Below are 26,133 nucleotides of genomic sequence, written 5' to 3' on the forward strand. Positions count from 1 at the left end.
TCACTCAACATGCCTGTAGGACAGTTCTTGTGTGCAAGACACAGAAATGGCTCTGGTGAATTAAGCAGTAAAAGTGTTTAGTAGAAAGAGATGGAAGGACTTCTGGAATCATCTGTACCCAGGGTTGCTGTCTCCCAGGGCAGGGGCATCGGGAGGAGGACGGACCAGAGAAAACAGACAGCGTGGCTGGTTCTAGCTTCTCTTGCTGACACCTCTCTTCTGTTCCAGGCCTTCTCTTTCTCCTCCCTCTATTGCTGGTTTTTTTCCCTCGTCCTGACTCACTTCCCCGTCCTTGCCTACGTCCCCATTACATAACTGTCCCCTCTCTCAGGGCCCTTATGTAACTCAAGTCACTCAGACTCCTGTCCGCCTCGCACTCTCTCCTCAGCCTGGCCTGTCTGGCACCATCCCTCACGGTTGACGGTTGATGAGGCCCAGCCCTCAGCAAGGAGCTGTGAACAGAGGGAGGGGGGAGAGGGGAAGAGGGAGGAGGGTAGGGAGGGAACAGGGGAGGGGACAGGAGAGGGACAGGAGGGTTGGGGAGGCCACTACCAGCCCCAGGGGTTAGGCTAGACAAGGCTGGACTGGCAGGAAGGAGCTCTAGAGCAGTGGTCCCCAACCCCTGGGTCGCAGACCGGTGCTGGTCCATGGGCCATTTGGTACCAGTCCACAGAGAAAGAGTAAATAACTTACATTATTTCTGTTTTATTTATATTTAAGTCTGAACAATGTTTTATTTTTTTTAAAATGACCAGATTCCCTCTGTTATGTTCATCTAAGACTCACTCTTGACGCTTGTCTCGGTCACGTGATACATTTATCCGTCCCACCCTAAAGGCCGGTCTGTGAAAATATTTTCTGACATGAAACCGGTCTGTGGCCCAAAAAAAGGTTGGGGACCACTGCTCTAGAGGACCCTCCTGTACACAAAGCCCTGACCCACGGCCTGTTGTCAGGGGACTCAAGCGGGTTTTCTGATCATAACCCTCTCTGTGCCTCAACGTCCACTTCTGTAAGATGGAGATGACTAGATCTGCACCCTCATATTTACTGCAGCACGATTCACCATTGCCAAGACATGGAAGTGACCTATGTGTCCACTGACGGACGAAACGGGTACAGAAAACGTGGGTATGTTTGTGCAACGGAATAATATTCAGCCTTAAAAAAGAAAAAAAAAAGGCCCTGGCCGGTTGGCTCAGTGGTAGAGCGTCAGCCTGGCGTGCAGGGGACCCGGGTTTGATTCCCAGCCAGGGCACACAGGAGAAGCGCCCATCTGCTTCTCCACCCCCACCCCCTCCTTCCTCTCTGTCTCTCTCTTCCCCTCCCGCAGCCAAGGCTCCATTGGAGCAAAGATGGCCCGGGCGCTGGGGATGGCTCCTTGGCCTCTGCCCCAGGCACTAGTGTGGCTCTGGTCACGGCAGAGTGATGCCCCGGAGGGGCAGAGCATCGCCCCCTGGTGGGCAGAGCATCGCCCCTGGTGGGCGTGCCGGGTGGATCCCGGTCGGGCGCATGCGGGAGTCTGCCTGTCTCTCCCCAGTTCCAGCTTCAGAAAAATACAAAAAACAAAGAAAAACAAAAACAAAAACGGGAACCCTGTCACTTTCAACAGCACAGACAGACCTGGAGGACATTGAGCCAAGCGATATGAGTTAGACACAGAAAACCAAATACTGTACAGTCTCACTTAGATGTGGAATCTGAACGAGTTGAACTCATAGACACAGGGAGTGGCCTAGTGGTGACCAAGGGGGCGGGGGCTTGGTGGGCAAGATGTGGCTCGGAGGATGCAAACCTCCAGTGATAAGATACACAAGTTCTGGGAATCTAATGACGACTGTCGTTAAAAAATTGTATTATGCCTGACCAGTTGGTGGCGCAGTGGATAGAGCGTGGGACTGGGATGCGGAAGGACCCAGGTTCGAGACCCCGGGGTCACCAGCTTGAGCATGGGCTCATCTGGTTTAAGCAAAGCTCACCAGCTTGGACCCAAGATCACTGGCTCGAGTGGGGGGGTTACTCAGTCTGCTTGAAGGCCCGTGGTCAAGGCACATATGAGAAAGCAATCAATGAACAACTAGGGTGTCGCAGCGAAAAACTGATGATCGATGCTTCTCATCTCTCTCCGTTCCTGTCTGTCTGTCCCTATCTATCCCTCTGTCTGACTCTCTCTGTCCTTGTAAAAAAAAAAAAAAAAATTGTATGCTTGAAAGTCACTGAGAATAGATGTTAAGTGTTCTGAGCACAAATCATCGTCGTTGTCGTCATCATCATCACCAGCACGTGAGGTGATACATGTCTTAACTAGCTTGATTGTGGTAATTATTTCGCAGTGTATTCCTATATCAAATCACCACTTTGGACACCTTAAATATATACGATTTTTATTTGCTATTTATACCTCAAAAAAGTTGGACCTGGGACAAGGATGAGCAACAGACAAGGTTTCTGCTCTCGCTGAGCTGAGAGCTATGCTCTGCATACAGTAGCCACTACCCACATGAGGCTATTTAAATTCAAATTAACTAAAAATAAACAAAACTGGCCTAACCTATGGTGGCACAGTGGATAAAGCATCGACCTGGGATGCTGAGGACACCAGTTCAAAACCCTGGGCTTGGCCAGACAAGACACAAACAAGAAGCAACTGCTATGAGTTGAAGCTTCCTGCTCCTCCCTCCCTTTCTCTCTCTCCCTGTCTCTCTATCTCTCTCTAAAACCAATAAACAAAAATTTTTTTTTAATTAAAAATAAATAAATCTAAAAGTCATACTAGTTCCACAATCATGCTAGTCACATATAAAGTGCTCAACCGTGACCTGTAGCTAGTGGCTCGCGTACCAGACATCATTCAGATGGAACACTTCCAATTACTGCAGAAAGTCCTTAGCGCTGAGATGCAGTCTAGCTGGGGAGACGGAACTCAACAAACAGCTAGACAGACACCTGATGACACACCACGACATTCACCAGTGGGAAGCCGCGGGCCGTGCCATCTCTATGACACACCACGACATTCACCAGTGGGAAGCCGCGGGCACTGCCATCTCTATGTTCAAGTGAGGCGTAGAACCAGGAACCTCCATTTTTCACTCCCCCAAAGTGGATGGAGCATCTGAGAGCCTGGCATGGCTCCGGGCACCTCCTAGAGCTGTTCTCCCCAGAACTGGAGACTGAAAGAGCCCTCCAAGGACAGGAGGCTCACACTTGACGATGTGTGACCTTGCAACAAGGGACACGTGGTTTAGCTAGCGGCTGGGAGAAACAGCTTGGGTTGGATCCCAACTCTGTCAATTGTTTGATCGTGGGCCAGTCATGAATCCCTCTTAGCCTCAGCATTTCCATCTGTAACCTGGGCTGAATAATGGTATCTGGCCGAGAGCATTGCTGGGAGGATTAAATACTGTACTTTAAAGGAGCAAAAACCTGGTCTGACCTGTGGTGGCGCAGTGGATAAAGCATTGACCTCGAACCCTGAGGTCACAGGTTTGAAACCCCGGGCTTGCCTGGTCAAGGCACATGTGGAGTTGATGCTCCCTGCTCCCCCCACCCTTCTCTCTCTCTAAAATGAGTAAGAAATAAAGTCTTAAAAAAAATTTTTTTTTTTTTTTTTGTATTTTTCTGAATTTGGAAACAGGGAGAGACAGTCAGACAGACTCCCACATGCGCCCGACCGGGATCCACCCGGCATGCCCACCAGGGCGACGCTCTGCCGCGACCAGAGCCACTCTAGCGCCTGGGGCAGAGGCCAAGGAGCCATCCCCAGCGCCCAGGCCATCTTTGCTCCAATGGAGCCTTGGCTGCGGGAGGGGAAGAGAGAGACAGAGAGGAAGGAGAGGGGGAGGGGTGGAGAAGCAGATGGGCGCTTCTCCTGTGTGCCCTGGCCGGAAATCGAACCCGGGTCCCCTGCATGCCAGGCTGATGCTCTACCACTGAGCCAACCGGCCAGGGCCAAAAAAAATTTTTTTTAATAAAGAGAAAACCGAGTTGTGCCTGCCACACAGCAAGCACTACGTAGTGATGATGACAATGCTGACGGTAATGATTAGCCATGGCTCCTTGACCTTCTGGGGGGTGATGCCCGTGTCACTCAATACCTTCCCCTCATTTCCCTCTTCACATATCACCCTCCACTGGTCATCACAGTCAGGGGGCCTCTGTAAAAATAAGCCAGGAAAGGGAATATAACCACAACTAGAATATTAATCACGTCACAGTAAAGGGCTTTTCACGTGCCGTGAAAATACATGTGTGTGAAGCACTTCACATGTATTACTCCGCGTTTCATCTTCAGCACAGCCCCCACAGGCTTGAACTACTAGAATGATCTCCCTATTGCTGTGAGGAAACTGAAGCTTAGAAGGTGAACCCCCCACCCGGGCCCCCCATCTCACCTTTATACTGGAGGGAAAGGATTTCGGCGGCAGTTCCACTAGGTACCGCCAGGGGGAAGTGGCCGTCCACTTTCCAATTCCGCAGCCTGCAAATACTCAATGATCGCCTACTGTGTGCCAGGCACTGTTCTAGGCGCAGAGCGCACGTCGGCAAATCAAACGAAATACTCATTCTGCCCTTTCCTTTCATTTTTTCCTTAAAAAATAATTAAAGGTATTCGAGGGGATGCGTACCTGGCCTGACCAGCAGAAAACCGACCTGGCTGGGGGCAGGTTCGCGACCTGACTGAGGGAAGGGATGAGGAAAGAAAGGTCCGTTGTCCCCAAAGATCCGTGCAGGCAACTCCTCCCAGAATGCAGTGTCATTCTGCCACCTTCCTGCCTCCCCACGCCCCACCCCAACCGCAGGGAGGTGGGGAGCTGGGGTAATCCCCCCTCGTGTCTTGTAGGGCCTGGATGGGTTGGGGTGAGAGGTTCTCATTCTGAATAACTGGAGTTGAGTGGTACTCAAGTTCTGGGGGTGTTTAGAGGAACCCTGAAGAGTCTGGTCTGCGGGTCACCTAGGAACCAGCCCGGTGAGAGCAACGCGTGGAGGGCAGCCTCCCAGGCACGGTCAAAGCAATGCCGCCTCAGAGGGCACGGTGAGCGAGGAGTCAAGGTACCTTCTGCCGAAGCGCGAGCCTGCCGGGATCCTTCCAGCCGCCGCCGCAGGGAGGGCGCCGGTCCCGGCTGTGCGCAGAGCGTTTGCGAAGCGCAAAGATAGTGACCCAGGACCTCGGGGTGTGAGCCCCCCCCCCTCGCGCGCCGCGAGACAGTGGGGGGCATGTGTGTACGGGAGTGATGTGTATGGTGTTGGTGTTGGGGATCCTGCGTTTGGACCTACAAGAGGGGTGCACCATGTGGACGTAAGAATGTGCTTGTTGGCCAAGGACGCGGGTGTTGATCCAGTGTGCGCAAAGACACAAGGGCACGTGGGGAGATAGCGAGGGGGACGAGGAGTGCGCCGAGGCGGAAAGGGCCGCGTTCCGACTTGCGTGGAAGAGGCGAAGCCGCGCGGGGTGCCCGTTGGTATACCGGGGCGATGGTGACTCCGGAACGCGCGCCGCGGAACCCTCTCTGCGTCCTGGATCTGGTGCCGGTATGTTGTGGGGAAGCTGCTGTTTAGGAACCCATGTTGGAGAGTGCCCTGCGGGGGTGGGGGTGTTAAAAGGCCCTCCCCACACCAGGACACTTGTGGGACTGTCCCTCCGTGTGTGTGTGCATGTTCCTGTAACTGGATCAACCTGGAGACGCGTTCGGCGCGTCTTGAGTGCTTATGACGCACCGTGGACATGGGGGGAAGTGTCCCTGAATTTGGGGTCAGAGGGTGACCTCAGTGCTGCGGCCAAGGACCGAGAAGCTTGCGCCGCTGGGTGAGCGTTACCGGCGGAGGTTGGGGTTCGGTGCGCAGAGGTTAGCCAGGCGGCGGCAGAGACTCGGCCTCCGAGGCCCCGGGGGCGGGACCCGCCGGAGGGGCGGGGCGGCGGCCGCTGCAGCTGCGCGGGCCGGGCCTGGGGGCGCCTGGCGCAGTGGCGGTTCGCTAGGGCGATGCGGTAAGGCCTGACCGGGCGCGCGCGGGGGAGGGCCGCGGCCGCGCCGCAGAAATGTGACTCGGGCGGAGGGTCACCGGGAGCGTCGGCGCTGCGGGGCCGCGGGGCGCGGTGAGTGCCGGCCATGCTGCTGGGGCGGAGGGCGCTGCGGAGACTCCAGAAACTTTTCTCACGTAGACTTGGGACCACTGGGGGGGGGGGGGGTCTACTACTTCTAGTGCTTTTCTAATCCCCCCCAAGGGGCTGGTCTGTTGGGGAAGATGGGGGATCCGAGTGCGGGGCATCTCGGAGCAGGACGGGCAGGAGCGGAAGCTGGGGACGTCCGGGTGGGAGGGGGCGCTGTGTCCCAGGACCAGGTGGCGCTCCGAGTCTCCGAGGAGAGTGGGGGCGAGCACAGGCAGAGGGCAGCGAGCAGTAGTGTCCAGCATGCCCGAGCGACCCGTCCCGTGGGCTGAGTCGCCGGCAGGTACGTGGGGGCGGGGGGGGGGGGGGCTGACCGCGGATCTGGCAGATGGAACTGGGGGGCACAGGGGCCGGGCTTGGGGGGGGGCGCTGCCGCACCTGCCGCAGGGGTTGGGGGCCCCGCTGGAGGCCGGCGGTGGCTGCGCACTGCCGGACGGGGAGGGGACACTGCGGACAAGCGGCCAGGCTGGGGGACCCAGGAGGGGCGGCCGCACACAATGGCGGGAGGTCGGCGTTTCTGTACCGGCCGGGCTGGGGGTGAGGACGAGTCCGGTGCCGCGTCCCTCTCCGTGAGGGACACGGACGCCCATCCCGGGATCCCCGCCGCCCGCACTCGCCTTGGCCCGGGCGGGGCCTGAGGGGGGGGCACCGACCTTGCGGCAGAGGAGCGCCCCAGCGCAACTCACGGTGCACCCCCAGCCCGGCTCAGACACACGCGCGCAGGCCTCGGCCACCCACTCACACTCACACACACACACTCACACACACTCACACACACATACACACACACTCACACTCACACACACATACACACACACACACACTCACACACACACACACGCACTCACACACTCACACACACACACATACACACTCACACACTCACACACACACACACAACTACACACACTCACACACACTCACACACACACACTTACACACACATACACACACACAAACACACACTCACACACACATACACACACACTCACACACACTCACACATACACACACTTACACACACACGCACTCACACACAAACACACACACACACAACTACACACACACACACTCACACACGCACTCACACACTCACACACACACACATACACACACACACACACATACACTCACACACTCACACACACTGCCCCCCCCCTTGCTAAGGGGGCGGCTCCTACAAGCGCCAACACAGGCCCCTGAGGAGTGGCAGGCAGCGGTGTCCAGGCTGAGGCCCCGGCCCACGCGCCACCTTGGCTGCCCCACTGCGCCAGGTTGAAGTGGGGGGTCCGGGGGCACCTGAGCAGAGCCCGGGAGGGACTGGGGGCTCTTCGAAAGACTTAGCGAAGTTAGTGAGGGAGACTTCAGCCCGGAAATCCAACCAGAGAGACTGACTGGATTTAGAGAAATTTTCCTCGGGGTGGGGGTGGGGGTGGGGGCGAGCTGTCGGAGGATTCGGACTTGAGTTGAACTGCATGCAAATGAATGTAAATAGGATGCAAATTGGCGTCTGCGGTCTGGGAACCCTCCACCCGGCCGGTTCTGTTTTGAGACCGGAGTGGACGTGTCCTATCTGGTCCCTGCTGTAAGTCGGGGAAAAGAGGGGGACAGCTTAGTTGGGAAGGGAAGAAGATGGAAGCGGGAAGGAGTTGCCATTTGAGGCACAGCCAGCAAGACAGGTGGTCTTGTTAGAAAGAGCAGCTCAACATGTTCGTTTATTCATTTGTTATGCCAGTAAGTGTGCCAGCCGCCGGACTGGGTCTGAGACCCGGGGGGGGGGGGTGACCCCAGGGGGGGGTTGACCCCAGCGGGGGGGTTGACCCCAGCAGGGAGGTGGGCGAGGAAACACTAAACCAGTCAGTGTAGAGTAGACTGTAACTTCCGATTCGGGTCAAGGCTACCAGGAAAACTAAGTAGGACGCTGTTAGAGGGGGACAGGGTTTGTTATGTACAAGGGGAGACTGTTCTGGGAGTGACGTTTTAGGGGAGGCCCCCTCCTGCAAGAGGCCCCACCCCCACCCCCGGCGCGCACGGGGAGATCTTGGGGAGAAAACCCTGCAAATGCAACGGGAATGAAGTTAGAAGGACGGAACAAAGGCCGCTGTGGCTGCAGCTCCTGAGATGTACGTATGTGGCCGGGGGTGGAAGAGCTGGATCGTGCAGACCAGACAGACCTGGGTCTTGTGGACCACAGAAAGGACTTCGGGTTTTATTCTCCTTGGGCCAGTGACTCCCCCCCCTTAGGGAGTTTTGAGTGGGGAGTCATGGGATCTGGTTTTTAAAAGCTCTTCCAACCTCCACAAGGACACAGAAAGCAGCTTCTCCCCCATTCTGCCTCTGGAGATCGTGGGGCGCGGGGGGGGGGGCCTCCTAGGATCCTTGTGCAGCTTGCTGGGCTGTTGGAGGGACCGCGTTGGGCCTGGTCAGCCCTGTCCATGCACTCAAGGAGTGGCTCAAGATTTAAAATCCACGCCTCACTTTTAAACAGTTCTTGCCCTCCCCCAAGCAGCCCCCACCCAGAGCCCACGGGGCCTCGTAAACACTTCCACCCAGAGCTTCCTAGGGGTTCTTCGTCCCATTTTCTCCTCAGAATTACAGCCCAAGAGGAACCATCCAGCCCAACGGAGCAGCCAAGGATGCAATTTGCATTTAAATGATTGCTTTTATTTACAAGATCAGAGCTGCTTTGCATATTCATGTGCAAAGGGCTCCTGTTCCGGCAACCTTATTTACTGACCTTTGAGTTGATTAAATTCGAGGTCCCCAAACAGACTCTGGTGGTGTGGGTAGTGTTGGGAAAGGAAGATGATAAAATACTAGTGTCGCTTGGAAAGATAACGGAGGGAGAGATTGTGGCTCTCGGAAAGAGCTTGGGTGTCAGGAAACCTTGTAACAGTTTTCTCCGGCCCAAGCAGGAAGCGCACCAGCGGCTCTTCGGGGGAGTGGGCTGGGACAGAGTGTCAGGCTGGGGTGCTGGGAAGCGGGCTCTGCAGCCCCTCCTGGGTCCTGCCAGGCACCGGGGGTGGGCGGGAGGTCAAACCACAGGTGCCAAACCAGGGGTGCCGTAGAAAGGCCTTGAGGTCAGGATTTGGGAGAAATGGATTCTAGCCCCAACATGGCCCGTAAATTCCAGTAAGCCTCAGGCCACGCAGGACTGTGGGAACCAGGATTGTCTTTTTAATAAGCAGGAACCCTCTAGACCCTGTGTGCCAGGCACTGTGCTGGGTACTTCACCTGCCTCTGTCACACCAGCCCTTTGAAGGCAGCTCTGTGGTTATCTGCCTTTTCCAGACAAAGAGACAAACAAGGGTCAGAGAGATGCAGTGATGCTCCCTGTCACACCTCTGTCTGGCTTCCCTCCTGCTCCCGGGGAGACTGATGGGAATGTTCATTCTGTGCCAGCTCGTCCACGTCCACGAGCACGGAACCTGAGCCCCGCCCTCGCCCCCTGAGCCCCGCCCTCGCCCCCTGCTGCTTGTTCCTTTTCTTCCCACGATCCGTGCCTCCCCTCATCTTTGGAGAATGTGGGTGTCAGGTGCCTCTGATGATCTAGGGCTCTGGCGAGGGCGCTGAGCAGGGTGAGCTGAGCAGGGTGAGCGGCCTCCTCAGAGCCCCGCTGGTAGCGGCCTGAGTAAGGCTTCCCAAGCAGCAGAGTTGTAGAACTTGCATCTCGGGTCACAGGGGGAGGGGGGGGGGGCGGAAGGAGGGGAAGTTGCTTCCCAGAGAATGGCCTGTGTCTTGCCTCTGGGTGCCCAGGCCCTGACTCCTAACCAGAGACACCCACTGTCAGGGCACGCGGGCTGGGCTCGGGTACTCACGGTCTTCACCCTCACAGTGAGGTTCCCACTCAGGAGAGTTTTGGGGGTTCCCAGGGCAGAGTATTCCCAAAGGCATCGCCGGTCGCACCACCTCAGGGACCTCTGCGTGGTGTGCGATGGGGCAGGTGGACACACACCTGGGCGAGCCCCACCTCCGGCTGCCTCTCAGTGGCCATCGGCCCTCCTGAGGAAACAGCCAGAAAAGTTCACAACGTCAGACCAGGGAGCATCTGCCAGTCTTTTCTATTTATTGAAAAGACACTTTATGTAAGAGCTTACTCTGTGTTAACTACTGTCTTAAACCCCAATTGTTAATTATTTTCATCCCAACAACAGCCCTACTTGATGGCTACTATTAGCACCCCCATTCTGCAGATGAGGAAACTGAGGCACGAAAGGTTAAATCAGCTGCCCAGGGTCACCGGGTGCTGGGTGCTTGGTGAAGAGAAGGGTGAGGGGTCCAGCCCTGCCTGTGGCCCTCGTGCAGGGGGCAGCGTCCAGCGTCCCATCACAGGGACGCCTGCCTGCATTCTCTCCAGCCTCTGCGGGCACCAGGTCTCGGGGATGTGGAGTGTGCTTCTCCACTGCCTGCCGGCCGCTTCTGGCCTCTCTTCAGAGAGAGAGAGTGTGAGTCCTTGTGTGAGTGTGTGTGTGTGTGAGAGAGAGAGAGAGAGAGAGAGAGAGAGAGAGAGAGGCAGTGTATTTAAGAGCATCTGAATGAGTCACATTTCTGGGAGCCGGGCTAGCAGCAAAAGCAATTAGTAATTAGTATGTGAGCTGAGTCTGGCACGTTCATTCACGTTATTCGTTTTTCCTTTTGACGAGCTGCGTGCTCCATCCCCCAGGTCAGCTGTCATCTATTCATCGGATCCCAGTCCGCCTTCCCTGGTGGCTGCCTCAGAGCCTCTCATCCGTCTTGTTCAGTTTGGGACTCCTGGAGGGCAGCTCACCCTGCCGTGGTGGGGGGGCCCCAGGTGGCCAGGGCAGCAAGCTGGGCTTTCCTGACAGGAGACACCGCCTGCCCGGTCTCAGGCGGGCTTCCCCGCACCCCTGTTACGTGTGTCCGAGCTTTTCCAACCTCGGTGTACCTCCGCATCTGTCCCCCCTCGGGGCTCGTGGAAAGGGTCCTGGAGCCCATCCCTGAGAGTCTGCTCTCTGACCGGGTCCCGGGTGACGCTGCTGCCGTAGCCCATCCAAGGGTGAGAGTTTGATTCAGACCTCTCGGACCCTCAGTCTCGTCCTCTATGAGACCATCGGCCCTGCTGGTGGCCTGAGAGCCGGGGGCCACATTTAGCTGTTCATTCATTCAGCAACTGGGTCGTGAGCTCTCAGCGCCCGGTGCTAGGCGCTGAGAAATGTGTGCAGAACAAGACAGACAAGGGCTTTGGGATGGGGTGACACACCAAAAACAGGACTGAAGGAAAATAATTGAAAAATGGTGGCACAGCGACAAAGACACAAATCAAAAGTGCTGGCACGGAGCCGTGAGGGGGTGAGGAGGAATGAATGTGGATAGACTGGCCCAGAAAGGGCTCACCAGGTGACGTTTCTACAGCCCCGGTCTGTGGTCAGAGCGTGCAACAATAATGGCATTGTGCGTCTCTTGGCTCCTCGGCTTCCTCGCTGTGTGAACTTGGACAGGCCGCCTGACCTCCGTGTTGCCTTTCCTGTAACACAGAGACAGGAACAGCCCTCTCGCTTCATAGTGTCCTGGTGCAGACTGTAAACATGTCAGCAGGTGACACGGCAGAACGCCTGGAGCGTAGTAAGGATGGGTGAGTCCACAGTTACTGCCGCGGTCCCGCTGGCAGGAATAGAGAACTCCGTAGGGCGATTCTGAACTTAGCCCTCCTCCTGACTACCCTGGACGTGGTTCTACAGAGAGGGGTGGCTGTGGCCTCGTGGGCATCCCTGGTAATGATAATCGAGACCCAACTGAGACAGCTGGACCCTACGAACACCCTTGGCTGCCTAGATTTGGGGTATGGAGGATTTTCTGGAAGAAAGGAGTTGCATGATGTTGGGGGAATAATAGAACTTCTCTGTTGGCAAGTACCACAAACCCAGCTCAAACTGGATTAATCCATCAAAGGGAAGTTCATTGGCTGCTAGGACAGCAAATGCCGACCGTTCAACGCACTGCGTTAGGACCCTGTTCTATCACTCGGCCATTTCCTTTGGGTCAGCTGTCCTCTCGAGGACAGGTTTTCTTCCTCTGGTGGCCAGCAGGTCCTCTCCAGCTCTGGGCTTAGCTCCTTTGAGCGTCAAAGACCTCTTTCCAGTTCATTCTAGCAAATGGCTTAAGGCTGGCCCTCATGATTGTCTTGTGGGGCTCTCTGCCTCTCCAGGAAGCAGTCAGTGTGGCCAAGGGTAGGACGAATGTCCTGGTGGGCCAGGCCTGGGTCAGGTGCTGGGATCTAGGGCTGGAGGTGACTGTCTAAAGAAAAATCAGGAGCTCCTTTCAGAAATAGGAGAAATGGATGCTGGACAACAGTTGTCCTGGGAAGAAAGGGTACCTACCACCCGTGGGGATGAAAGCAGAGGTCAGGGGTGTGTCCACTGATCGTGAGTGACAGGAGTGGGAGCTCGGGGGCGGGGCCACTGCCAGGACCGGGTTCAGACTTGCGGTTGCCATCTTGGTTTTCCCGTCATCCCCCTGCTGGTTTCCTTGGTGAGTTCGGAAGGGAGGGGAAGGGAGCTGGGAAACCGAGTCTCGATCTGCAGCCAGGCCCGGAAAGGGCAGAGACCCTTCAGAGAGGGAGTGGAGGCATCTAAGGAAGGCCATGTTCTCGCATGGAAGGGCATGGAAGGGCCGTGAGCTGCGGGCCGGCAGCTCAGAGGCCTGGCTGGTCACGTGGCATCGTCCCCGTCAACTCTGACCCCGCACGCGGCCTCAGACTTGCTCGACTGCGGAGCTGCTGATATTTGGGGCCAGATCATCCTTTGTCGAGCTGGGGGAAGGAGACCGGAGCTTCTGGTGCCTTGTACGATGTCACGCAGCATCCCTGGCCTCTACCCATCAGATGCCAGTCGCACCCGCCATCCCAGTTGTAAAAACCAAAACTGTCCCTAGACATGGCCTTAAACGTTCCCTAGGGTCCAAATCAACCCCGGTTGGAGACCACTGGCTGGGGGGGGGGGGGGGGGGGGGGGTCAGTGGGGAGAGGGGTTGGGGGTCAAAACTCCAGAAGCACATTCCTCCCCCTTCTCCTCCCGGCCACGCTGGTGGTGAGTCTGGCTGCCCCGGGACCGTGAGAGGCTGCGTGGATTGTGTCCTGTTGTCACCGCTGAGAAGTCTCAGTCACGTTCACCGTGGAGGGGACGTCTGGGGGACGCCCATCGCAGTGTCGGGGAGCAGATGGCATTTGTTTCCAACCTACCCAAGTTCTGACGTCTTTCATTCCTGGCGAGCAGCAGCTCCGGCCAGGACAATGTTTTTCCAGAAGGGATATTCGTGGGGGTATCCCAACGGGGTGTGCCACAGGAGTCGTGTCGATAAGCAATTTAGCATGTCCAGAGCTGAGAATCTCACGGTGGTGTTTTCTTTCAAATGGGTTTGTTTCAAGAACTCATTTAAAGAGTCAGTTCAGTAAATAAGTACACGAGTAGCTGAAGGGACGCTCCGGTGACCGACGTGGCAGGGCCACCAGTTAGTGACCGGACACTGGGCCAGATTGCTCGTGTCTCGGAGGCGTCCCCACCCCTGGCGTGCTGGAGTCCGGAGGCCGTGTGAGAAGAGCATCTCTTGCCAGGAGCCTTCCCTGGCTCTCCTGCCTTCTCTCCTCTTACAGGCCAAGGTGTCTGTCCCGGCCGCCCAAGGCTCCTTCCTGGATGGTGGCATCAATAATTTATCCCAGTCGATGGTCTCCTGGCCAGGGCAGGATCGGAGCTGTTCACAGGATCCTGCAAAGGATCAGAGAGAAGGTGGTCGATACTGCATTTACTTAGCGAAACCCCAGGGACCCACTGGAGAGGCCCCGGGGCTGGCTGTGCACTTGTGGGTGGAGCTAAGGCGGTGAGTTGGGTTGGTGGCGCCTAGAAAACGAGAACGGAGAAGGGCTGTCCAGACCACGGCTTCCCGGAGGCTGGGTTCCCCTCGGCAGCAAGGAGTGGTGGTAGGGGGTAGAAGAGGCAGTCCTGGTGACTCCAGCTTTCTCCTAAGCGTTTACTTCGGGCCAGGGCTTGAGTCGGCACCAGCGGTTCTCATCCATGATTTCACCCCACCCCCCACGGGAGACATTTGGCAGGGCCTCAAGATCTTGTGGGGCGTCACCACTGGGGGAGGTGGGTTGCTGTGGGCGTCTAGCGGGGTGGAGGCCAGCGATGCTGGTAGACACCCTAACACTGCTCAGGACAGTGGCAGCAGTCAGTGACCAGGTGTTAAGGGCCACTAGTTTCAACGTTCAGAAACCCTGTCTGTGCTGATGAACAAGACCGCTGGCCGTGGAGCAAGACAGGAAGGGAGGACGAGAGAAACAGAGTCCACGGGCGCACAGATGGCAGGCGTGATTAGACGAAGGAAGACAGAAGAGGCTCTGATAGGGAGGAGTGGGCGGGTGACCTTGGCCCGGGTCTGAGTGGATGACGGTGGAGCCCAGACCAGCGGAGGGAGGAGCCGTTTTCCGTGCTCGGGGTCAGGAGAGCACCGGAGTGAGCAGAGGGAGCCAGGAGGGCTGTGAGAGGTGGGTCAAGGCCGTGGCCGTAGCAGCTGTGTGGCCGCCAGCGTGCGTGGGGGGCTGGACAGTGCACCCAGGAGAATCCTGCGGGCGTCCCTGGGAGAGAGGGGCTTGCGTGGGTCTTTGGGAAGTCTCGGAGGGGGGTGAGATGTGTGAGGACTCACGGTGGAACCCTCACTCAGAAAGAGGGTTCATGTTGGGTCCAGGGTGCCCCCTTTGAAATTCTGAGCGGCTCCTAGGAGCTGTTCTGTGACCTTGGGCAAGTGTCCTGACCTCCGCGGGGACTGGATGTGTTGGACTCATGGCCCGGGGTGAGTCATCCCGACAGTGTTAGCCGTTAGCTCGGAGGGATTAAAACGGTGATGCATGCTCCTCCCAGCACAGCCTCGCATGGAGAATCTCTTTAAAGTTTCACTTTATTCCCTCATTTTTGAAGGGGTCAGATGTGGCCTCAAAGCAAAAGAACACGAAAGGGTTTTCAGAGAGAGGGAGTCTCCCTCTCTGCGTCTCCTCCAGACACTAGCGGTGATGATTCCTGGTCATTCAGGAGGCCTGGCCAGAGGTGCCGGTGCGACCCAGAAGGACCTGGCCCTCCGCTGCCAGGACCGCCTGTGCTGCTGGACACCGTGGGCCTTTTCCTGGGTGTGCAAAGGCGCCACGAGGGGCTAGCAGGCTTGGAAGGAGGTGGAGAAGAAGTCAGGAGAGTGGGTATCTTACAATGAACTGATCTCTCTTCCCCATCCCCTCCCTCCCTCCCGACTGTTCCGGAACATTCCGGCGTCAGAGAGAAAGATGAGATCCCGCCAGGTGCTCGCCTTCCTCCTGCTCTCCGTGGTCGCCTCCGGGGCCTCCGAGAACTCCAGCACCTCCCGGGGCTGCGGGCTGGACCTCCTCCCTCAGTACGTGTCCCTGTGTGACCTGGACACCATCTGGGGCATCGTGGTGGAGGCGGTGGCGGGGGCGGGCGCCCTGATCACGCTGCTCCTGATGCTCATCCTCCTGGTGCGGCTGCCCTTCATCAAGGCCAAGGAGAAGAAGGACCCGGTGGGCCTCCACTTCCTCTTCCTCCTGGGGACGCTGGGCCTCTTCGGCCTGACCTTCGCCTTCATCATCCGGGAGGACGAGACCATCTGCTCCGTCCGCCGGTTCCTCTGGGGCGTCCTCTTCGCCCTCTGCTTCTCCTGCCTGCTGAGCCAGGCCTGGCGCCTGCGGCGGCTGGTGCGGCACGGCAAGAGCCCGTCGGGCTGGCAGCTGGTGGGCGCGGCGCTGTGCCTGATGCTGGTGCAGGTCATCATCGCCGTCGAGTGGCTGGTGCTGACCGTGCTGCGCGACGCCAAGCCGGCCTGCGCCTACGAGCCCATGGACTTCGCCATGGCGCTGGTCTACGACATGGTCCTGCTGCTGGCCGCCCTGGGCCTGGCCCTCTGCACGCTGTGCGGCAAGTTCAAGAAGTGGAAGCAGAACGGGGCGTGCCTCCTGGCCACCGCCTTCCTCTCCGCGCTCATCTGGGTGGCCTGGATGACCATGTACCTCTTCGGCAACGCGGAGCTGCGGCAGGGGGACGCCTGGGGCGACCCCACCCTGGCCATCGCCCTGGTGGCCAGCGGCTGGGTCTTCGTCATCTTCCACGCCATCCCCGAGATCCACTGCACCATCCTGCCCGCCCCGCAGGAGACCGCGCCCAACTACTTCGACACGTCCCAGCCGCGCATGCGCGAGACGGCCTTTGAGGAGGACGTGCAGCTGCCGCGGACCTACATGGAGAACAAGGCCTTCTCCATGGACGAGCACAACGCAGGTGAGCCGCCCGCCTGTCCTCCCAGGGCCTCCTCCCTCTCTCTCTCTCTCTCTCCCTCTCTCTCCCCTCCCCCCCCCCCCCCGTGGGGACAGGGGACCCAGGGGGCAGCCCTGGGACATCAGAGCCCACACGTGTGGACCCGTGTGTGGAAACGGGGGCAGACATGGATTTTTATTTTATTTAGACTATTTTATATAAATTGCCAACTAGTTGACTATAAAGACCCAGGTTTCTGGCTTCTTTTGAGAAGCCGGGTCTGGCCGCGCCCGGCCTCCTCTCCCGGTTGGGAGCCGCGGTTGGGAGCTGGGGAGGCGCGACCTCTTCGCCTCCTGGCCTTGCGGCTGCCCCTTTAAATGGGGGTCCACTTTCTGTCTGCCACATCCCCTCCGTTCCCGGCTTTCCCCTGACTGGCCGGCCGCTCGCGCATGGGAAGGGTCATCGCCTGACTCCCTCAGAAGCGTTTGCATGTGCAGCCCGTGTGTGAGACGCCGAGGCGTGATGTTTGTGCCCCCTCCTCTACCGCTGGCACCAAGAGTGTATGGATTTGAACCCTCAAGTCAGAGGTCTGGGTTGAGATGGGTGGCTTTGAGTAAGTTCCCTCACTGAGCCACAGTTTTCTCATCTGCAAAAAAAAAAAAAAAGGAACAGTGAGTGTATCCCGTGGAGCTGTTGTGAGAGGTGACATGCTGAGTGTGCGGTACCGAGGGGCTTGTTGCCATGGTACCTGGCACGTTGGGTGTGCATCACAGGTGAGTTCTCCTGAACACAGAGCCCAGGACCAGGTGCAAGTGGGTGACTTGAGAGGTCAAGATGGGGATCGTCTCCGAGTGCCCAGAGGGCCCTGCTGGGGACGTGATGAGGAGCAGAGGCTCAGAGCCTGGCCAGGTCCTGGTGTCCCGGGGTCACCACCTCTGACTTGGCTCCTCCTGGAACAGGGCCCTTTTCATCTGAGTCCCGGGACTCTCCTGGACCTCAGTGGTGATGGGATTACCTGAATCGGATGAAAATTTCTGTCCACTCACTGGGGGAATTGGTCTGTCATTATGTCGAGTTCTCAAACTCCCAGTTACACCCAGAAAGTTAAGAACGTGGTGATCCGGTTTCCTCGTGAGAACTACTAAAGTATTAAGGTCTTCCCAAGTGAGGATGGCTAACCTTGAGTGTGTGCTGATCGTGGACTGGGTACCACTCTGAACATTTTAGTTGTCGGTCTCATTCAATGCCTCCAGTAACCTGGCGAGGTCCATTTGGCAGAGAAGAAACTGAAGTATAGCCAGGGTGGGGCCCCCGGCGGGCTGATCCCAGAGCACACACGCTTAACCCCTCTGCCATGGAATTACTCTCCTCAAAGCATGTTGCCGTCCACGTCCCTCAGCAACTCGATGTGTCAGGGGCACTCTGTGCCTCGAAGAGACAGAGATGATCAGTCCCAGACTACAGAGCAGGAAACAGAGGCCACCTGTTCTATGCAACACGGATAAGAGCACAGCAGAGCGGGGAGGGGGAGAGTGGGTGTTCTGACCCACATTACATACACCCTGTCCTGGAAAATGCAACCAATACATCGTATCCACACAAAATGCAGAGGATCCAGGGGGAACCACAACCCAGGTTGGTACCAGCCAGGGCTGCCTCGGCTGGGTGTGGGGGTGGCGGGGAGGCTACCTCAGGTGCCTCCACCCCCTTCTGATTCACACCCTGATGCATCCCAAAGCTAGTGACTTGTCCTTCAGTACCACTTCATTTTCCAAAACAAAAAATAGCTTTGTTGTTTTTTTTTTTTCCGATGACAAAAGATCCATAGGAATCATGTAGAAGGTTCAGCAAGTAGAAATAATAAAAATGGGTTAAAATAGTCTTGCCCCAAGGCAGCTGGTGCTGAGTGGTTGCTCCCATCTTGCCAGACTCCTCTAGATGAGTGCGAACACACGGCCCCTCCCTTCCCCCCCACACAGACACACACACACACACACCAATCCCACAGAGCCATTTTTAACTTAACGGCATATTAGGATCACTTGAGCAGCTTTGAAAAATCCCCAGTGCCCCCCCTCCGTTCTCAGCTAGTCTCCTCGGGTTTAGGAAAGTTTGAAGCCCTCCACGGGACTCAGAGGTGTGAGCAGGTGGGAGCCCCCGGTGCTGTGCCGTGTGCTGTGCTTCTGTCCAGGACGGTGGCCGCAGGGCTGCTGCGTCCGTCTCTTCAGGATACGCAGCCTCTGTCGGGCTCCGTGTTCTGATCTTTGGCCCCCACACAGGCCCCTTGTTTCTGGTTCTCTGTATAACGTCAGGCTGCAGTGGACATTTATTGGTTGGTTTTTTGGGGTTTTTTTGCATTTTTAAAATTCCTTTTATTTGCAATTGACATTCAATATTATACACTGCTCACAAAAATTAAGGGCTATTTTATCACTGCACATTCATTTTGAAATATCCCGTAATTCTGATCACAAAGATGAAGGGATATTTTATTGCTTCATGTTCGTTTTTGAAGTCTCGTCTCATTTTTGTGAGCAGTATATTAGTTTCCGATGTGTAACTCAGGGGTTAGACGTTTATGTACCTCACAAAGCCTAGTACTCACCTGTCACCATACATCGTTATTACAGTGTTGTTGACTGATTTCCCTGTGCTGCCCTTCACATCCCCATGGCTACTCTGTGACCACCAGTGTGTGCTTCTTAATGCCTTCACCTTTCACCCAGCCCCCTGCCCCCAGCCCCCCTCCCATCTGACAGCCGTCAGTTTGTTGCAGTCAACATTCTTATCCATTCATCTCTGTGCCCATAATCAACGAACTCCTTGCAGAAACTAAATAAAAGTTCCTAGACGGCACCTAAAGGTCCCTAAAGAATCTGTACCTTTAAATCTTGATATATCCTGCCAGGCAGCCCCCCAGGACAGTGGGGGCAACTTACTGTCCCCCTTTAATCCTTGCATCACAGTCCCGTTTCCTCACGTCTTCACCGACCTTGAATGTTATCGGACAATTTTTTGATAGCCCTGTTTTGCATCATCCGAAATGTGTACCCACCGAAACGTCCACGGGACCAGGCAGAGCGGGCTCCGGGCAGGGCCAGTGCCCTCGAGAGCGTCCAGGGAGGCTGAGTGGGCAGCCCGGCTGGGTACTGCCTGTGTTCTGGACACCCGTGCCCTGCCAGTGGGGGAACGCCTGGGCACCCTCGCCGGCCACACCGAGAACAGCGGTTGTCACCTGTGGTGCTGACCTCAGCCAGCTTGTATTTTAGGGAACCGAGCCCCACAGAGAGCCTGACCCGGGAGCCACCGTGGGCCTGTCTCCCTTGCATTTTAACCAGCTAGCCTTTCGGGCTCTCTCCCCTTGCATGTGGGCCCTGACTCTTGACCACCTGGGAAGCCACACCCCAGCGACCTCTGCTTCTTTATTTTCTCCCCCATCCCAGCTAGACCCTGATATATACAACCTTGCCAGCCTGCTGTTTATTCATAAGTATCAGCCAGGCATGAGGTATGTGAGTAAAAAGATTAAAATACTCTGAAGGATGTAGCACCTCCGATAACATCTGGGGGCGTGTTCACAAGGCGCAGTAAGTGTTTACCTTTTGAAGGCGCAGGAGAGAAGCCTCCTCTCTTCTGGGAGGGGGTTGGGGCTGCGATCCGATATCATCAGGGCCAAGGGCGGCTGAAACTCTTCCCCTTGCCAGTGGCAGGCCCTGAGTGGGCTTGGGGCCGGGGCCCATCTAGCCTCACATGCAGACTCTAAAGAGGGGAAGGCCGGCATTCAACCTCTGATCTTTGATGCATGGGGGGGGGGGGGGGGGGACCCTCTTACGGATGAGCCTTGCTTGCCTTTCAGAAGTGACCCAGGTCAGAGTAGGGTGTTAGCTGGGATTCTTGAAGTTGCAGGTCATAAAAATCTGATTTGAACAGCGTTAAGAAAAAAAAAAAAAAAAAAAAAAAAAAAAAAAAAAAGCAACAACAATAAATGTACTAGGGACAAGCTTCAGGAATGGCGAGAGCCAGGAAGCTCGAGGTGACAAGATTTGGTCCGTGTCCATCTCTGAACTCGGTGAGCATTGTGACAGCCCACAGCTCCGGGTTTGCAGAAAGTCCCAGAAGAAAAGGAGGACATTTCCCAGGAAAGAGGAGCAAAAATCTCAGGGTTAGCTCTGATTGGACGTGACGGCCCTCCCATGAACCAATCAGCATGGCCAGGGAGATAACGGTGCCCTGATTGGCCAGCCCACTGGGAGGCTTGGGGAGAAGGCCGCGGTAGCCAACCCTTGGGACCTTGAATGCGGCAGGGGTGTTGACCAGAGGAGAAGCATGAGTAGCCACTGCAGAGAGGGATCCGGGGTCAAGGCACCCCACAGCTGGGCCGCAGAGCGAGACTGTTGGCACCAGACCCCCCCCACACACACAGCGACGGGCGCTGAGTCTCGGTGTTAGGAGGGACGCTGTGCTGTCCGGTCGGCCCTCTGTCCGGGCAGGTCTAGGCTAGGAACTGAGACTGGTAAGAACCCATCCGTGGACGGTCCCTCTGTCCCCTGCTCCCCATCTCCTCCACCGGGAAGGTGTCCGCTTGCTCAGCAGCTGCGCAGGGCGCTGTGACAAGCTCGGAGCTGCTGAAGCACAGGAGGTTGTCCTGAGTGTGGCCTGGAGCTGCGTTCTGTTCCTTTGGTCCAGTCTGTGCGGACCTGCCCCCGTGTCACTGACGTTCAGGTTGCTTCTGAGTTCCTAAGTGTGGTGGTTAAAAACGTAGTATTTAAAGCCAATAGAAACAGCGGGACAGTGAGGAACACGGATGCTCTGATTGAATTCTAGGGCGAATTCTGCCACTTCCCAGCTGTGTGACCTTGGGCAAGTGACTTAATCTCTCTGTGCTCCATGTAAAGTGAAAGTAATAAAACAACCTGTTGTGCTATAAAAATTAAATGAGGGCCTGACCTGGGGTGGCGCAGTGGATCAAGCATTGACCTGGAACACTGAGGTCGCCTGGTCAAGGCACCTGTAGGAGTTGATACTTCCTGCTCCTCCCCCTTCTCTCTCTCTCTCTCTCTCTCCTCTCTAAAAATGAATAAAGTCTTAAAAAACATTTTTTTTTAATTTTTTTTTAAATTAAATGAGTTCATTTTTTTTTTCTCAGTGCCTGGCTCCTGGTTGGCACTCTACGAAGATTAACTATATTACCAAGATGATTTTGGTCCCTGCCTCAAGGAATTTGCAGAAATCCCAAGCTCTCTTGCCATCTTTTAGTCGGAAAGATAACTCCCTTTGGGGAAGACTTTGAGGAGAAGCTGTTCTTAGCAGAGCCCGCAGCAAATGTGAAGATAATGAAGATGCCATCACACATTTGAGATGGGCTTTTGTTCTGACTTTTCAAATAGCACTCCTACTTTCTCCACTACTATTTCTAAAAATTTATTGATTTTGAGAGAGAGAGAGAGAGAGAGAGAGAGAGAGAGACACATCGAGTTGCTGTTCTGTTGACCAGGCATCAAACCTGCAAACTTAAGTGTCTCAAGGACCAGGCATCTAAGCCAGTGGTCCCCAATCCCCAGGCCGCGGACTGGTCCCGGTCCATGGGCCATTTGGTACTGGTCTACAGAGAAAGAATAAATAAGTTACATTAATTCCGTTTTATTTATATTTAAGTCTGAACGATGTTTTATTTTTAAAAGAATGACCAGATTCCCTCTGTTACATCCGTCTAAGACACACTCTTGATGCTTGTCTCGGTCACGTGATACATTTATCCGTCCCACCCTAAAGGCCAGTCCGTGAAAATATTTTCTGACATTAAACCGGTCCGTGGCCCAAAAAAGGTTGGGGATCACTGATCTAAGCAACTGAGCTACCCAGCCAGGGCTCCACTGTTTTTTAATAGACTGTTTTTTTAGAGTAGTTTTAGGTTTGCAGAACAATTGAGTACAGGAAATACAGGGAGTTCCCACCAGCCCTCCCCTGGTTTCCCTGTTATTACCAACTTGCAGTTGCTACATTAGTGTTGCAGTTAGTGAAACAATATTGACACATTATTATTAACTAAAGTCCATAATTTATATTTTAGAGGTCACTCTGTTTGCACAGTTCTGTGGGTTTAAACAAATGCATAATGTCAAGTAATCAATCATTATAGTTCCCATACAGAATAGTTTCAGTGCCTAAAAATGCCAACAATTCATCACCATCCCCGAAACCCTATTAATCACAAAATTTGTTGCTCTCTGGCTTTGCCTTTTCCAGAATATTGTAGCTGGAATCCTACAGTAAGTACCTTTCAGAGACTTCCACTTAGCAATATGCAGTTAAGCTTTCTCCCTTTTTGTGGAATTAGGTTTTTCTTTATTAAAAAAAAAGGGAGGGGGGATCTTTAAAAGTACACGGGGAATAAGAAATTCCACTTACCCACCTTTCATAAGTTAAAAAGTGCCTGCCTATTTTTCTGTCTTGCCTTCAAATCTTTGTGGGGTTTTTTTTCTTACTTAGAAATGACCCTCCCTGTCTGGTTGGTGGCCCTCTGTGCTCTTCTCCGTCCCTCTCCCGGGAAGATGACCGCTGCCGTGTGCCTTGATGTCCCTGTTCTTTCCTGCTTCTGTGTTTTATCCAGAAACAGTGGACAGTGCTGAGTGGTGTGACGTTGAACTTAACACGAGTGGCGTTCTGTAGTGAGGGGGTCGCCTGTCAGACTCCTCTGAGCGGATGCAGAGGGGCTTGCCACCTGGGACCTGCAGGGGCTCAGGGGCTCAGGGGCTCGGGGAGGCTCCTCCCTGTCCGCCTTCAGCAGCCCGCAGCCTGGACTCCACCAACCTCTCAGCCACACTGAGATGGGTTCGGCTCCAAGAGAGCCAGAGAACAAAGCCCCTTTGTGACTTTTGTTTGGAATCAGGCTTGTGACAAAGGGGCGGGGGAAGGGGGAATGTGTGCCCAAAGCCTGGTGTTGATGCAGGGGACGAAAACAAAGTTCTCTCTCTCTCTCTCTCTCTCTCTCTCTCTGGTTTTGTGTTGCTTTCTCCCCCCACCCCCACTCCAGCTCTTCGGACAGCAGGATTTCGCAATGGCAGTTTGGGAAACAGACCCAGCGCCCCGTTTAGAAGCAACGTGTATCAGCCCACTGAGATGGCCGTGGTGCTCAATGGCGGGACTGTAAGTATCAAGCGGTGACGTTTTGGCAGGAAGCCCAAAGCAGCCTGGGGGGGGGGGCAGCTTCGACAGGGTCACTCTCTGCAGAGGCTGCCGGCCGGCCAGCTGAGACCGGGTTCAGATGGACACCCTGTAGCTAGGATGCATGCAGACCTTCCATTTTTCTCCCCCTCCCCTTGACCCCCACACAGAAGACTTCCCTGGACTCAGTGTGCCACCTGTCTCTATTCCTTTGAAAAGGCCCCTCTTTCTTGGGGCTCTTGTACCCTCTGAACTCTCTGGTCTCATTATACAGAAGGTACCCCTCTCCCCCTAGGAGGCGACCTTTAGGAAAAGCCCAGAATGATCAAGTCCTGGCTGAATTATTTTTTAATAAAGTCTTCCTTCTATCTCTGTGCCCCAGTTGGGTGCCAGGTTGTCCCACCCACACTCCCTCATTGCTTAAGAATTGTCTTGAGGAATTCAGGTGATTATCATTTCTCTCCCGTGAACAGAAAAGCAGGTTTGTTGCTGATGCCAAACAGACCTTCAGCAGAATAGTCACTTTTTGTTTTGCCTGTGTGAACATTTTTCTTTTTTTTTTTTTGCTTCTCCACCAATCTGAAGATGTCCTCCCATCCCCACATTTAATTTCCAAGCATAGCTCCATGCTTTTTCTGAACGACACATGAGCCAGTTTACATGCGTGAACTGGATTTTTCCATTCTTTCTGTTCTGTGCCAAGTCCGTAACTCCACCTGAGCGTCTTTTGTTTCTGAGTAAGTCAGGGACGGTCTTTGATCTCCAGAGGGCACTGGGATTCCCCTGGCCTTGTGAGGGCTGTGCTAGGCAGTGGTCTGCATGGGTGTGGGGCAGCTTCCGAGACAAGGCTCGCCGATTTGCATTCTGCAGCCCCCACGCCCTCCATGGGACTGTTTCACTGTTGGGTGCCCGGAAAAGCCTAAGTCACGGCATCCACCCGTGCGTTACAATTGATCAGGTGAGAAAGTGGCCCCCTGGGTCACCGGTCAGCCCTGCTGGTCCCTTCAAGGCACAGAAGCACCCTGGCCTTAGCACGTGAAGTGGGTGTCTGGGTAAGGAGACACACGCTCTTCTGGGGAGCGTGACCCCAGAGGAAGGGAGGTGGCCTTCCCCAGAACCGAGCACACAGACTGGCAGCGGCTGCCTCCTGTCTCGGGAACGCCCGCGCCTGCTGGGAAACCCGGGTACTGACTCCTGGTGCGCAGTGCTCCCGCGGTGACGTTGACCTTGCCCAGCACGGAGTTCTTAGTGTGTTATCCTTGTTTCCAGATCCCAACCGCTCCACCAAGTTACACTGGAAGACACCTCTGGTGAAGGACTTAAAGTTCCCGGGAACTCTGACCCATTCTTTTCCCCCGGCTGTGTCTCTCTTGAGGGAGGATCAGTAACAGTAGCTAAACAAGGCCGCCTCACAGCCAGGAGAGTCGGAAATCCTAGACAAGGGGATTTTGTGTAAATGTGAACACTGCTGAACTGAAAAGCTAACACCAACTGCCCTCCCTGCCACACGCGCGCTCTCTCTCACACACACACACTCATACACACACTCATACACACACACATACACACACACAGAGACACACACAGAGACACATGTACCAAACCAACCTCAAGCCTTGCAAACTAAATCAAAGCTAACTGCAGATAGTATTAGGCTCACTTGGACACGTGGCCAGGAAGACTGTCCTCAGAGGGTAGAGCAGAACCCAGTTCACAGCCGGTGGGCCAGGCGGGTGTGGGTGGCCTTGGAGGTCCCCAGAGCATCGCCCCTCCTCGACCCCTGGTGGCCTCTTGGGGACAGCTGTCGCTTTGAGGAGGAACGGAGGGGGGCCTGCACATTTCAAGGGAGTCGGCCGGGAGCAGTTCAGGAGGTTGTGGGGGTGATTCCAAGAAGAGGCCCAGTCGACACGTGGGGTGAGCTCTTCACAGTGTGTCAGAGAGAGGAGACGCTGTCCGGGAGGTGAAGTGACCGTCCTGTTTAGAGAGCGGTGACCAGCCACTGTCCCTTCCGGTGGCCTCTGAACCAGCGTCCGTGGCGGGAAAGCAAGTCGCTGGCTTCCCTGGCGTTGCCATAGCCACGCTCTGGCTGGGGGCAGCCGCATCTCCTTACCGTGACTGTCTCTTCCTCCCCTGGTACTTCCTAGCACTCCTCCGGACCCTCCCCCGATCCCCCCCCCCAGAGGCTAACACGGGACCACCAGCTTGGAGGCCGGGGCCAGAGCCGATGTTCCCAGACGGTGCCCGTGGCGGGGTGTCCCAGGGGCGCCCCCCAGGATGGAGAGGTGACAGCCTGGTGCCCGTGGCGGGGTGTCCCAGGGGCGCCCCCCAGGATGGAGAGGTGGCAGCCGCCTTGTCTGCAGTGAGTTCTGCAGGGTTTCCGTGGAGATAGTGGGAGTTCCAGGCTGGGGTGGAGCCTTCGGGGCTTTCTTGCTGCTTTTGGAGTGAGTGGGGTCCGTTTTGGAAATGGTTTTCTGCACATCCAAGAAAAGGGGTCTGGCTCTCCAGAGCCTGTCGCTGTCTGTCATGGTTTCCATT

General features: G+C 55.7%; 1 protein-coding gene across 3 annotated transcripts; it reads left to right on the top strand.

Annotated features, from left to right (window-relative positions):
* Positions 1-5,875: 5,875 nt before the first annotated feature.
* On the top strand, positions 5,876-25,148 carry GPRC5B (G protein-coupled receptor class C group 5 member B). Of its 3 annotated transcripts, none has more exons than XM_066383474.1 (4): positions 5,876-5,986; positions 15,445-16,458; positions 23,468-23,580; positions 24,868-25,148. In XM_066383474.1, the coding sequence occupies exons 2-4, from the start codon at positions 15,453-15,455 to the stop codon at positions 24,910-24,912; spliced, it is 1,164 nt and encodes a 387-aa protein (XP_066239571.1). In that variant the 5' UTR covers positions 5,876-5,986; positions 15,445-15,452; the 3' UTR covers positions 24,913-25,148. The 3 variants fall into 3 exon arrangements, with proteins under 3 accessions (XP_066239571.1, XP_066239570.1, XP_066239569.1); XM_066383473.1 differs by having other exon boundaries at positions 5,938-6,094; XM_066383472.1 differs by lacking the exon at positions 5,876-5,986 and adding an exon at positions 6,363-6,449.
* Positions 25,149-26,133: the final 985 nt, after the last annotated feature.

The sequence above is a fragment of the Saccopteryx leptura genome, chromosome 4, assembly GCF_036850995.1.
Source record: "Saccopteryx leptura isolate mSacLep1 chromosome 4, mSacLep1_pri_phased_curated, whole genome shotgun sequence".
In the NCBI taxonomy this organism is placed as follows: Eukaryota; Metazoa; Chordata; class Mammalia; order Chiroptera; family Emballonuridae; genus Saccopteryx; species Saccopteryx leptura.